The sequence below is a fragment of the Stenella coeruleoalba genome, assembly GCF_951394435.1.
Source record: "Stenella coeruleoalba genome assembly, chromosome: 7".
NCBI lineage: Eukaryota > Metazoa > Chordata > Mammalia > Artiodactyla > Delphinidae > Stenella > Stenella coeruleoalba.
The window spans coordinates 42,271,179-42,285,779 of NC_137153.1; the positions used below are offsets into that span (position 1 = coordinate 42,271,179).

The 14,601-nt window shown below is 48.7% G+C and overlaps 1 protein-coding gene across 1 annotated transcript in view; it reads right to left on the reverse strand.

Moving 5' to 3' along the window:
• The window catches only part of DNAI1 (dynein axonemal intermediate chain 1), a gene marked incomplete at its 5' end in the record, with an annotated part of 60,256 nt that overhangs the window by 22,490 nt on the left and 23,165 nt on the right, over positions 1–14,601 (reverse strand). The window contains 9 exon segments of the mRNA XM_079926957.1: positions 341–384; positions 644–761; positions 4,267–4,351; positions 8,019–8,153; positions 9,425–9,484; positions 10,496–10,500; positions 10,503–10,614; positions 10,861–10,970; positions 11,243–11,369. Of these exon segments, the coding sequence (XP_079783083.1) occupies positions 341–384; positions 644–761; positions 4,267–4,351; positions 8,019–8,153; positions 9,425–9,484; positions 10,496–10,500; positions 10,503–10,614; positions 10,861–10,970; positions 11,243–11,369 (796 nt within the window).

Consider the following 14,601-nt stretch of genomic DNA (forward strand, 5'->3'; position numbering starts at 1 on the left):
AGGTCCAAGTTTCCTGGAATGGCTTACCAAGCCCTTTGGGGGCTAACCCTGGCCCCCTCTACAGCTTCATTTCCTCCCATATTGCTCATGCCTCCAGACCTTTGCATATGCTGCTCCCTTTACCATAATAACTCCTTCGAGGCTCATTTTGGCATATTCCTTCATCCAGCACTAATTACCAGTATGACAGTGGGTCTTCTCCATTAGACTGTGAGCACCCTGAGGGCGCTAGACTTAGTCATCTTTGTATCTTTCACACCTGGCAAAGAGCTCTGCACTGAGTAGGTACTTCGTGTTTGCTGGTTGAGTGAGAAAATGAACAAATAGCCGCATTACTTACAGGAGCCATGTCCCACCGCAAACAGATCATTGTATTTTGGACTCCTGCAAGAGAAATAAGAACCCCTTGGCCCAGGAAATGGACATGGCTCTCCCCTGTACAGTGGTGCCTTAACTGCACTGTAGACATCCACTGTTGAGCTTAGAGACCTGGGACGATCCCATAAGAATCCCAGTCTCACGTTTTTCCGTAATGCTACGCGTCACCTTCAAAGTGCTTAAGCGCGGCAGAAGCTCCCTGCTCAGGGCTTGGCATGCAGCAGGCGCTCAGGGATTCCAGGTTTTCCGCAATGTCTATACTCACCAGCAGAGGGCGGTGACGGCCAGGCGCTTGGCTTTGTCATTTTGGAACTTCCAGAGAGGCAGCAGCGTACCCTCCTGGTCCCGGTATTCGTCAGCAGCATCCTCGTAGTACTTAAAATCTTAAACACACACAGGCTGAGTCAGCCCTGGGATTGCCACTTTCTGTCTGGACCTCCTTGGCCCAAACAATTAACCTCTTTGTATTTCAGAGTGGGAATAGTAATAGTACCTATCTCAAAGGACTGTTGTGAGGATTGATTGCTAATATATGTAAAGTACTTAGAAAAATACCTGGCACAGAGTAAGCTCTCTACAATGTTGTTGTTACTGTCATTGTTGTTTTTGGAGGTAAATTACACTAAAGAGGCTATGTCCTTGAGGGTAATAATTCCAGGTCTGTCCATCTTCATATCCACGGCCAAGCCCCGCTGGAGTGAAGCTGCCTGGCCCCCTCATGGGTCCTCTGAGCTCAAGTTCATCTCCTGCCCTAAATTGTCTCTACCTCCCGTTTCCTCTAACTTAGGTAGAAGCCCCCTCCATCCTTGTATTTGTCTAAACCAGAAATCTTGGTAAACCTTGACTGATCTTTTCCCATCATTTCTCATGTTTTCCTTCTGATTATCTTTTTAGTCCATTCACTTCTCTCCAGACCCATAGCCACTTCCTAGGTTCAGGCCCCAAAAGCCATCACCCAGACTCTTACGCCACCCTCCTAGCTGGTCTCTCTACCTCCGGACGCTCCTCCGGTCCACATTCTGCAGAATAAACCACCTCCCCTACTGCCCTGAAAACCCCTCAATGGCTCCCCTTGCACAGGGGCTCCCTGGTCAAACCGAGGCTCCTGGCCGCTACTTCCATGTCATTTCCAGCCAACTGTTCACCTACCCTCTGTATCAAACAGCGTCTAAAATGTCCTGCTCCTCCTGAAAACTCCCACTCACTCTAGATCCAGATCAAACTCCCCCTGCTCTGTGAGGCCTTCACTTTCTTGCTGAGCAGAGTTCACCTCCTCCTCCGTCCCAGCCCTGCCTCTTGTCTGCTGAAACGTGTGTCATACAGCGTTGCCTCTCTTTATCCTTTTGCCTGTCTCCCCACTCTGGCAGACGGCTCCTGGGGAGCAGGAAGTACGTTATTTTCATCTCTGGACCCGCAGTCCCTAGCACAGGGGCCAGCCACAGAGCAGACACCTGATGACTGTTCAAAAAAGGCAACAAAATAGATCAACAGAAGGGAAATGGTTCTCGGTCTTCTTTCCAACCCATTAGAAAATGATCCTCTTATCCAACGTGGTCAAGGACGTGCCCAGGCACGGCCCCAGCCTCTCTCACAATGCCCCACACTTCGAGGTTTGGGGACTACATTCAGCCCTCAAAAATGGCTCAGACGAAAAAAAAGATTAGAGTGGTCAGAGGCATGAGCCTTGATCACATCAGAGATCCCTGAGCTCAGACTATCTTTGAAAAGACTTCGTTTCAGAGAGGAGATTAATTGGTAACACTTCTCTGTTTTCACTTCTTCCCAAAGGGAAAAGTGTATGCAATTTTAAAAAATCAAGGTTCAATGCATTTTTCTGTGACTGTGTTCTCATAGATGAAAAAGGTTCACCGAGGCCAATTTCTCCATGGATATTAATCATGTTTGCAGCTCTTTGGTGGGCTGATTGCAGAGTCTGGGTTTCAGGAAGCCAAGCTGTGTGAGTGACAAATTCATTCACAGCCGCCGTGTACTTTGACAGCTTTGAAAAGCACTCAAGGTCGTTTTCCAGCCTGAATGATAACAAGGGGGCTTGTTTAGGCTGCTGGTCTTGGCAGCCCTGGTTTCTCTGTCCCATGGGTGAGCAATGAGCATCAAGTCACCAAGAAGAGCCCTGGGCTGTCAGCAGAGGAGACCAGCCAGCAGTGGGGAGCTGCCAGCTCTGGGGAGGCAGCTGCTCCAGATAAATGCACAACCTCTTAGGGAAATACAAGCCACTTGGGAATGTGCTGTTCATGCCATGGGAAGGATTCCGTTTCCCTGGCTCTGTCAAAGACACCAGAATTTCCCAGGCCCCCAGGATTTAAGCGTTTCTGAATCAATCTCTTTCTTCACCTCGTCACTAATTAATCACTCACATAGACCTATTGAGTGTTTATTTGAAATGTCTCTTCCAGCTCAGTGGCTCTGTGGCCTCGTGCTAAAGTGCTTAGGCTATGGGTCCAGGGGGCCTGTGTTCGAGTCCTGATTGTGCCGCTCTCACCTCACACTAGCTGTGTTTTCGAACAAGTGGTGACATTTCAGCCTGAATGTCTCATCTATAACATGGAGATAATAGTGGTTTTCACCTGACAGTGTGGCTGTCAGGATGAAATAGAATAATACATGTAAACTGCACAGTACAACGCCTGGTACATAGGCCATTCCCAGGGAAGGCTGGTGCTTGCTGTTCACTGTTGTAACTGCACCTTTTTCTCCAACCCTGATGATGCATTCTGGGTAAGGTGCAGTGAGGCCCACTCTACCCACACCGGAACCTCACCCTCGCCTCTGCCGCTGTATTCTGCCCAGTGGTACCCTCCTCCAGCCCTGCTCTCCTTGGGCTGTGTCCCTGCCTGGACAGTATCTTTGAACTCTGCAGAGAAAGCTCAGAAAGCTCAGATTCCCTGCGCGACATTCGAGGCCCTTTCTTAAGTGGCCCCGACCACTTCTCCAGCCTGAACTCTCACCACTTTCCAACAGAGCCCCTGTCGGGGTCACTGAGCCTGCTGCCCCTTGTTCCCAGAGTCCTTTCCAATTCATTTTCACCACTGAGTCACTGCTCGTGCTGTCTCCTGCCCAGCACACCTGCCCTCTGCTAATCTCCCACTCAAACTCTGCTTATCCCTTGGCATCCAGCTCAGCCCTCCCTGAAGCCTTCCTTGACTGCTGCCACTCCTCACTTCCCCTCCTCCATTCTTGACGATCCCCAGAGCAGTTTCTGTCTGCGTTCTATCACTTATATGGTCCCTAAGCTGGACAGAGTAGAGAACAGAGCACAGAATTAGGTGGCTTAAGACCTAGGTTTGGGTCCTCTCTGCCTTTCACTAGTCAGGTGGCCTTGGCCTTAGCTTTGTCGTGTATGAAGAAGGGATAAAAATCTCTGCTCTGCCGCCTCCCAGGATTGTTAGAAAGATGCTATTAAATCACTAATGTGCAGATTTTTTGCTGCACCATTGTCAGATCTCATCACCACACCCATTTTTTTCTTACGCCATTGTTCCTGTTTGACCTGTGTTAAGCCTTATCTCCCTAGTGACATCCAGAGAAGGGATTATTTTTTCTCCCCTTGCACCTGTAGGACCTAGCATGGGACACTCAAATACTCATTTTGTATGAGGGATTTTTTTTTTTTTTTTTTGCGGTACGCGGGCCTCCCACTGTTGTGGCCTCTCCCGTTGCGGAGCACAGGCTCCGGACGCGCAGGCTCAGCGGCCATGGCTCACGGGCCCAGCCGCTCCGCGCCATGTGGGATCCTCCCGGACCGGGGCACGAACCCGTGTCCCCTGCATCGGCAGGCGGACTCTCAACCACTGCGCCACCAGGGAAGCCCCTGTATGAGGGATTTTTAATACAGGTAATAATAGTAGTTGCCAGCACTTTAAGTCTAACCTTGAGCAACATCATCATATGTGTTCTGGTTGACCATCCGCTCCATGATTTTAGCAGCTTGGGTCACTTTGATGATGTCATCACTCTGTGGAGATACAGGAGCCACAGGTCCTAAGCCAGCATCTGGAAGGTCGTGCCCTGAGCCACAGCCCTGACTTACAACTGGTTCAGCGATGCCTCTTTGACACCACCCACCCCAGATAGCTCTGTAAAGGTATCTCTTTGTGCCTCAAGGCCCAGTTCTCCCCAACATCCTCTTCTGGGAATGCCCAGCTCACAAGTGGCACAAGGAGTCTGCACTGCCATACTTGGCCCCTGAGCAGGGCCTGCCTCCTGCTCTTTCATCCTGAGCTTATCCTGGGGAAGGCGTATCTCTGAGCACAAGACAGGGCATTGAAGAGAGCCCAGGAGGGGTATTGGAGGGGACAGCAGACAGGGTAGGTAGGAGACTTCTTTGGTGGGGACAGAAGTTTCACCAGCCTGAGCAACAAGGGCTCCTGTTAAAGTTCTCAGAGATCTTCTGGTCCAACTTGTTTAGTCAAGAGCTGAGGAGGACACCGAGGCCCAGGGAGAGGAAAGAGACCCGCTTTTACACAGGGAGTGCGAGGCAGAACTGACTCCTAACCCAGGGCCCTGTCCACGGCCCAGGCCAAGGAGAAAGCATGAAGTTTCATGTCAGGGGAAAATGACTCATTCTGAACAAAAAAACAGGATCATCATTATGTGAAATTCCATAACGTAAACCATTTAACAGGTTAAAAGAGGAGCAAAGAGTTTGGGGCTGGCAAGACGGGCCTAAAGAGTTTAGGGCAGGTGGCAGGAATGAACCAGTGGAGTGGACAGCCCTCCAGAGGGGCTCCAGAGGGCCAGGCCCATGGCTCTCAAAGATGAGATTTCCCAGGACTGACAGTGTCAGGCAGTGGTTAAGAGAACGGGTTCTGGACCTGCATCCCCATCCCATCCCACAGATTAGGAGCCGAGTGGCAACTTTAGGTAAGTTACATCTCTGTGTTTTAGAGTACTCTGATACAGTGGGGATGGATAATGCCACTTGCGTCATGGGGTCGTTGTAGGATTAAATGTAATAAGCACCATGGTGTTAGTAGCCCAGTGCCCGGTGGTGATGGTGATGGTGGTGTCAGAGGAAACATGCGGCCCAGTGTGGTGGGGGATTACTTACAAAGTCACACATGGGGGACTGCCTTTGAGACTCTCTCATCAGTTTTCAAACCGACTCCAAGCTTATTTCAGAAAACTGACCAAGGACATTCACTGGAGTCTTATAATCACAACTCTCAGAGTTCACCTGGTCCCAGCCACTACCCCCTATTCCCTGACCCAAAGCAGGAATCCTTCCCCCTCAGCAGCTTCCTGGCAAACACCTCTCCCCAAGTCAGGCAGTATCTTGTACGGTAAGACAGCGTGTTAGCTGAAACCTACTTCCCTGGGTCTTATACCCATGGTCCTAACTCTGTCCTCCAGCCATAGAGACTTGTGTGCCAGATGCTAGGTCCTCTGATGTAGGAGGACAGCGCCTCATTCCTCGAGTCAGCACTCCTTCAGGCGAACCCTCCCAGTTCCATCAGCCATGCATGGCATATTAACAGCCACCACCTGTCAACCAGTATCAAGCAAGTACTATTTTAGGGGCTGTGCATATATTATCTTGGGTTCTCACGACAGTCTTGCAAATCAGGTATCATTAGGCTGTCTACAGATGAGGGAACAGGTTTTAGAAAAATCCAGCTCCACAGCAAAGCCAGGATGTACACTCAAATCTGTGGACTCTAGGGCCTGTGTTCTCAGCCCCACACAGAGAGCCAGTTCCTACCCAGCCTGACCACCCTTTCCTGGTCCTGGGAGACTCAGGGATGCACATGCGCTCTGAGGAGAGAGTATGGTTCCGGAAACTATGCTACTTGAGCAGACACAGCTCTTTGTTGGTTCTGACTGAACTTGTGGCCTCTGAGCCCTTTCCCCCTTTGCTGTCTTAATCTCTCAGATAAGACAAACTTACATTCATTTCTGTACATTTACCCAAATCATTAGTGAGACAGAAACCTGAGATCTACCACTGCAGACCTTCTGACAGAGTATCATGAAGTTATTCTGCTTTCTCTCCTCCCACACACTGGAATTTTATACCAACCTAATCAGATCTGGGTCTCTGAGAAAGGGGTATCACTCTGTTCATGTGCTGGGCCTCAGCAAAGGGGAAGGCAACTGCCACCCCCAATCTGCTCTACAGATAGCCTTGCCCAGTACTTGGGATTCCCAGTTAGAGATCAGTTCCCTTGGGGGGAGGTTGAATAGAATACTAAAGTATTAACTGTCTATGTTATACCCCCAGTGTCCTGTTCCACTGTATTTCTTGGTTCAGAGGGCTGGAATCTGCCTGCATCACAGCCTTTCATGTTAGCCAAGCTGGAAGAACCCAGTGTGGTCCTGCCTCCCTAGACACCAACTCTGGTAGGGCTGAGACCCAAGGACAGTTTTCAGTCTCAGTCACAGGGATCTCTCTTCTGGTCTGTGGGTCCTGGGGACTGCAGTTAAGAGCCAGAGCCCATAGCCAAACCCCTGATGGACCTTCAAGCGAAACTGGACCCAGTCCAACAGCCCCTCTGAAGCCCCTAACCTCTAGGGAGCGGTGCAGGGAAAGTTAAGGGTCTGAACAGGGCAACCTTCAGGGCAGGGACTTATCTTTCACCTCAGGGTTCCAGTACTCAGCATGGTCATGATCACCAAGTGCGTGCTCTGTGATTAAATGAAACTGAATTGGGCAGTTCCTATTAAGCCAGGGCCGGGAACCCTCAAACCTCCCCTAAAATGTGACTTTTCATGGGCATGGAATTGAGTGGAAGTGGACAGACTTCAGACAAAGGAAGAGTACGATCTGGCTTCTGTTCTGGAGTGGAGCAGAACCATTTCCCTGAGAGCTGTCTGGGAGCTCTCCGAGGTGCTGAACTTGACCCTGGCTTCTTGTGGATATTGTCCTTCCCTCCCCATTGCACGTCAAACTCATCCTGATCTCCGTAATGGGACTCTGGCTCCTGACACAGCTCTCTCTCTATTGAAGGGACAAATGTGGCCCCTCAGCATCTCCCTGTGGTGACCCTCCCTGCAGTGACCTGTCACTGTTAACTTCCATGATGATCTCCAAACCTATGCTGGCTACACCCACAGTGAGCTCCCAACCATGACCTCTATTATGACTCTTGCATAGCTCTTCATGGCAAATCCAACACAGGGTTTCAATACCCATTGGCTTGGACTCTATGATCAGCTGTGATCAGCTCTTACTTGGCTCCTGGACATGAAGAATTGAGTGCAAGTAAACCCAAAGACTGAAGGTCCAAGAGAAAATCACCCTCCCAAACCCCATGAACTTTTGGCCAGGGAGGTGGTGCCTTATCCTCACATGCCACTCTGCCGTGGGAAGACTCCCAAGCTCTTCCAGGGTGCACATAAGGCTTTTAATAACATTCATGTCTTCTGTTGCCCCCTAGCCTAACAATCCTGAATTCCTTCTAGCCTCCAGACCTATATAAAATTGGGGTGATCTGTGGAATGCCAGAGGCAGTTATAGCTCTCCTCACACCTTCCCACAAGGAAAGAACTGTTCATAAGTATCATTAGCATCCTGCCTTAAGTGTCTGTGAAGTCCTCACAGACAGCCAGGCTTCTGTCTACCCAGGAGCCAAGGTACCACTCAGTCATTCTCTGTGACTGAGCCATGGGAGCCCTCACCAAACCTGGGACTCCATAGCTGTCATCTTCCTCATCGCCATCTTCCCCGTTTTTTTAGCCACTGGAGTCTTTGTCTTCTCCTTCTCCTTAGTCTTTTCCTGCTTCTCAAGCTCTTCCATGTAGGCATCATAGATCTCCCACTAGGCAAGGGAGAGATGAGAAGGATCATCTTAGGGCAAAACCTCCACCCAGCCAGCTCCTCTTCAGCCTTTAGGGCTTGAGGAGTCGATCTTCAACCCGTCACAGGTCTTCATAGTATCCTCTACTTGGCCCACCTTAATTATGTATTCAGTGTCTGTCTTCCCTGCTAACTGTCAGCTCTAGGACAGGAATGAAGGGGCTCTCAGAGCACCCTGGGGCTGGGCTTTCCACCGTGCAACCCAGGGGCTCAGTTGTCAGCTGGAGATGCAGTATCGTTCCAGCCTACCACCTCCACTAGGGCAGAACAAGTGGGCAGAGATCAGCTAGCTCACAGTTTTCTTAGGGATTTATGAGACTCTGAACTAGGAAATTTTAAAAAGGACTCCCCCTGTAGGGATGGGATAAACGTATTGGCTCAGGCTGGCTGTCTACAGCCCTGAGCAAAACTTATCAGCATAAAAGATAACCAAAAGTAAGGGAACCCCTGCTAACTGTCTCTGACAGTAAGAGAAGCCCAAGGATAGTAGCAGAGGAAGCAGCATGGATCTGGGGCTGGGCAAATGCCCCCGGCCGCACTGTGTGCTCCCCAGATCTGAACAGTCACTGCTCCCTGGAGGCCAGATAGGCACACCTTACATTGAATAATTCACCCATGGGCCAGTTCTCCACACTGCACTGTACTTCAGTGTTTATTCAGAGCCCTCCAACAACCCTGTGAGGCTGTTGTCATCCTCATTTGGCAGAGAAAGAGACTAAGGCATTAAGGGTGACATGATTTGCCTAGGATCTTGCAGTGTGAGCAGCAGAGTTGGGCGCTGAGCTCAGGTCACCTGGCACCATATCCTGCCCAAATCAGCATGGCTATCCAGTGGGACTTGAGGCGGAAGGAGCGTCTGCAGGAACACTGAAGGCTGCTGGATGGGCAGGGTCAGAGTGCTAGCACTTCAGAGTCAGCCGTGAGGTGCCACAGGCTGTAGAGAATCCGGGGGAATGAATGTTTTCCCCAGTTTGCAGGAACTTCCAGAAGCCATACCTGTTTCCGCCTTGGACAGTCTTGCCCTGGGCTGATATAGAGCTCTCTGGGTGGAGACCTACTGTCTCATGTGCCTGGAGTTCAGAGACTAGACAAGGAGCAGGGAGGTGGGTGGATGAGGAGGGCAGATTTCCAGAGGGATCCTTGACCACGCCAGTCTCCCTTGTTGCCAAGGGAGATAGACAAGGATACAGAGGGGGAGGGAGTGATGGCTTTTAGATTGGCCCAGGGTCTCACCTGATTGGCTGTGGCTGAAAAGTTTGTCCTGGGAGGAGGCTCCATCTGGCATTCTCGGTCCTAGAGAACAGTGACAACAGGTGACCCACAGAAAGCCCTCAACTCCTTCTCACTTAACCCAATGGTATATCCGCAGGAGAAGCATTTTTGTTGGAGCTGAGGAAGGGGTGGGACACAGCACTGGGGAATGAAAGAATGGTCTGGGCAAAGGACAAAATGACATGGTGAAAGCCTAAAATTTCCATCCAGGGCTCCTTCAGAAGAAGCCTAAGCTAGAAAGTAGGGGCAGTGAAGGCTGATTGTGCCAGTTTCAACCAGGAAGAACTCCAAGAGGGGGATGAACAGATCTGCAAGAACTCAGCCCTCGGCCAGCCTCCAATGCTGGACCAGAGGTCAACCCCTGGCAGGCCATTGGGCTAATATTCCTCACCTTGAGAAGGTTTCCCCCTAATAGTTGGGTCTGTGACTCCACCAGGGGAATGCACCCCCTCCGCATTGTGTATCACCCAAATTACTGAACGTCAGCTTAGGGACTACAGAGGGTGGTTAGGAGCCGCCGAAACCCCACCCTGTAGATTGCTGCCCTCCTTTCAGGTTGATTTGTGGAGAACACTGCCTTAACATACGTGAGTCTCTCACCTGAAACCCTGAGAGATTCTTTCAGCCTGGTACTCAGGGTCCTCCGCACTTATGAGCCAGGGAACTACCAGCTAGTCTACCATGGAGACCATCAACTTCAGTCAGACTGGCTCCTAATCTTGACTCCCTGGCACATTCTGGCCTCCCCTTCCTTCTCCAAATCCTGACCTTCACTTCAAGGCCCAATTCAAGTTTCAGGCTCTCAGTAGAGCAATCCAGCCTCCTTGTTACTCCCTCTGAACTCCTGCCTGGATGACTTACTGGGACCTGAACACATGCTCCCAGCTCCCTCGGAAGAGCAAAACTCTTCCATCCGCCCTGTCGCCTGCCAGGCTGAGGGCTGCTGCTGCGGGGTCAGGCCTGCTCCCTCCCCGCTATGCACAGTGTGGAGCTGCGAGGGGAAGGGGCTCGGGGCAGGGGGGGTTGCTCTACCCGGAGGGGTTGTTGAAGGTCTGTGAGGCCCTCTCACTGAAGTTGAACTTGTTGGTGAGCTTTCGTTCCTTGGGCTGCTTAGGAGTCATCGATTCTTCTTCGGCCATTTTCTCAGGTGCCTGGAAAGAAAGGCCACAGGACCAGGACTCAGCTGTGAGAAGGTGGTGGTGCAGGATGGGGAGTGGGGAGAAGTCGTGTCCTGGGATAGGATGGAAGTGGGAGAGAGTGATTATGCCAGAGGTGTTGGCACCTGAGGTCTCTTGACTTCTCACCTTCAGCCCCCAGCCCCGGTGAGTCACCCCTGAAGCCTCCAGCCATAGCTGGAGGGGAAAAGGGGTGGGATGGAGAGCAATATTATACTGAACCTCAGCGGCAGGCACATCTGTTTGACTCCCAGCTTCAGCTTCCTTGGGTTCTTCTTCTTCTTCAAGGATTTCTGTTTCTGAAGTCACCACCTTGGCGAACTCCTGAGAACCTTGGTAGGATATTGGTGTTGAGCTCAAAGTCCAGCCCACTCCCCCATACCATGGAGGGGTAAGGCTTTCTTGATTTCTGCCTTTCAGAGCTCGCCTTCCCCAGGGTTCTCCTTGGCCTGAGCCTCATGGGTTAGCTCCCAGACCTACCCAGGACAGCCAGCTGTTAGTCTTATGTAAGAAGAGGCTCTGCAAAGTTCTGGCTTAGCCATCTCCTCCCTAGAGTGACCAGAGAAAGGGGACCACGCTCTAGGCTGCAGCCCCAGAAGCTTACTTGCTGCTAACTCATCGAGGTAGTGCTGTCGCCGTCCTTCATCCGAGTCTTTGGGGATCAGGTTTCCGACTTGGCTGAAGTGAACTGCCAGTTGGTCCACAAAGCCGATTAGCTTATATGTGCCTTCCTAAGAAGAAAGGGGCTGAGTCAGACCAGGGGTCCCTGAAATGGCTGGAATCAGAATACAGTCTGCCTTTATTCTAAAGGCCTAAGATAGTCCATCTATTAACAGAATTATAACTTACTAAATCCTCAGTTAACCTGCAGTTTTCATTGCATTGCCAGTTTAAAGAAGAGAAAGCAAATGAAATAAAGTTTTTTTTAAGTTCTCATGAAGACTTTTTATGCTTTTCTTTTGTTTAAAAAATTTTTTTTATATAGCAGGTTCTTATTGTTATCTGTTTTATACATATTAGTGTATATATGTCAATCCCAATCTCCCAATTCATCCCACCACCACCACCCCCACCCCACTTTCCCCCCTTGGTGTCCATATGCGTGTTCTCTACATCTGTGTCTCTATTTCTGCCTTGCAAACTGGTTCATCTGCACCAGTTTTCTAGATTCCACATATATGCGTTAATATACGATATTTGTTTTTCTCTTTCTGACTTACTCCACTTTGTATGACAGTCTCTAGGTCCATCCACGTCTCTACAAATGACCCAATTTCGTTCCTTTTTATGGCTGAGTAATATTCCATTGTATATATGTACCACATCTTTATCCATTCATTTGTCGATGGGCATTTAGGTTGCTTCCATGACCTGGCTATTGTAAATAGTGCTGCAGTGGACATTGGGGTGCATGTGTCTTTTTTTTTTTTTTTTTGCGGTACGCGGGCCTCTCACTGTTGTGGCCTCTCCCGTTGCGGAGCACAAGCTCTGGATGCGCAGGCTCAGCGGCCATGGCTCATGGGCCCAGCCGCCCCGCGGCATGTGGGATCTTCCCGGACCGGGACACGAACCCACGTCCCCTGCATCGGCAGGCGGACTCTCAATCACTGCGCCACCAGGGAAGCCCGCATGTGTCTTTTTGAACTATGGTTTTTTCTGGGTATATGCCCAGTAGTGGGATTCCTGGGTCATATGGTAATTCTATTTTTAGTTTTTTAAGGAACCTCCATAAGGTTCTCCATAGTGGCTGTATCAATTTACTTTCCCACCAACAGTGCAAGAGGGTTCCCTTTTCTCCACATCCTCTCCAGCATTTGTTGTTTGTAGATTTTTTGATGATGCCCATTCTAACTAGTGTGAGGTGATACCTCATTGTAGTTTTGACTTGCATTTCTCTAATAATTAGTGAGGTTGAGCAGCTTTTCATGTGTCTCTTGGCCATCTGTCTTCTTTGGAGAGAAGTCTGTTTAGATCTTCTGCCCATTTTTAGATTGGGTTGTTTGTTTTTTTAATATTGAGCTTCATGAGCTGTTTATATATTTTGGAGATCAATCCTTTGTCCATTGATTCGTTTGCAAATATTCTCTCTCACTCTGAGGATTGTCTTTTTTTTTTTTTTTTTTTTGCGGTACACAGGCCTCTCCCTGTTGTGGCCTCTCCCGTTGCGGAGCACAGGCTCCGGACGCACAGGCTCAGTGGCCATGGCTCACGGGCCCAGCCGCTCCACGGCATGTGGGATCCTCCCGGACCGGGGCACGAACCCTTGTCCCCTGCATCAGCAGGCGGACTCTCAACCACTGAGCCACCAGGGAAGCCCTGAGGATTGTCTTTTTGTCTTGTTTATAGTTTCCTTTGATGTGCAAAAGCTTTTAAGTTTCACTAGGTCCCATTTGTTTATTTTTATTTTAAAATTAATTTATTTTATTTTATTTATTTTATTTTTGGTTGTGTTGGGTCTTTGTTGCTGCATGCGGGCTTATCTCTGGTTGTGGCGAGGGGGAAGCTACTCTTTGTTGTGGTGTGCAGGCTTCTCATTGCAGTGGCTTCTCTTGTTGCAGAGCACGGGCTCTAGGCATGTGGGCTTCAGTAGTTGTGGTACACGGGCTCAGTAGCTGTGGCTCGCAGGCTTTAGAGTGCAGGCTCAGCAGTTGTGGTGCACGGGCTTAGTTGCTCCACGGCATGTGGGATCTTCCCGGACCAGGGCTCAAACCCGTGTCCCCTGCATTGGCAGGAGGATTCTTAACCACTGTGCCACCAGGGAAGCCCCCATTTGTTTATTTTTGTTTTTATTTCCATTACTCTTTTAAAATTTTATTGAAGTATAGTTGATGTACAATATTATATAAGTTACAGGTGTACAATATAGTGATTCACAATTTTTAAAGGTTATACTCCAATTATAGTTGTTATAAAATATTGGTTATATTCCCTGTGTTGTACAATATATCCTCGTAGCTTATTTTATACCTAATAATTTGTACCTTTTAATCCCCTACCCTTATATTTCCCCTCTCCCCTTCCCCCTCCCCACTGGTAACGACCAGTTTGTTTTCTATATTTGTGAATCTGCTTCTTTTTTGTTATATTCATTAGTTTGTTGTGTTTTTTAGATTCCACATTAAGTGGTATCATACAGTATTTGTCTTTCTCTGTTTGACTTATTTCACTTAGGATAACATCCTCCAAGTCCATCCATGTTGTTGCAAATGGCAAAATTTCATTTTTATGGCTGAGTAGTTTTCCATTGTATATATATACCACACCTTTATCCATTCATCTGTTGATGGACTCGTAGCTTGCTTTCATATCTTGGCAATTGTAAACAGTGCTGCTATGAACATTGGGGTGCATATATCTTTTTGAATTAGTGTTTCTGTTTTTTTCAGATATATACTCAGGAGTGGAATTGCTGGGTCATATGGTAGTTCTATTTTCGTTTTTTGAGAAACCTCTATATTGTTTTCCACAGTGTCTGCACCAATTTACATTCCCACCAGCAGTGTACGAGGGTCCCCTTTTCTCCATATCCTCACCAACATTTGTTATTTGTGGTCTTTTGATGATAGCCATTCTGACAGGTGTGAGGTGATATCTCATTGTGGTTTTGATTTGCATTTCCCTGATAATTAGTGATGTTGAGCATCTTTTCATGTGCCTGTTGGCCATCTACATGTTCTCTTTGGAAAAATGTCTAGTCAGGTCTTCTGCCCATTTTTTAACAGGGTTGTTTGTTTTTTTAATGTTGAGTTATATGAGCTGTTTAATTATTTTGGATATTAACCCCCTTATTGGTCATATTATTTGCAAATATTTTCTCCCATTCAGTGGGTTGTCTTTTCATTTTCTCGATGGTTTCCTTTGCTGTGCAAAAGCTTTTAAGTTTAATTAGATCCCATTTGTTTATTTTTGCTTTTATTTCCTTTGCTTTAAGAAACAGATCCAAAAAAAAAATATTGCTACAAT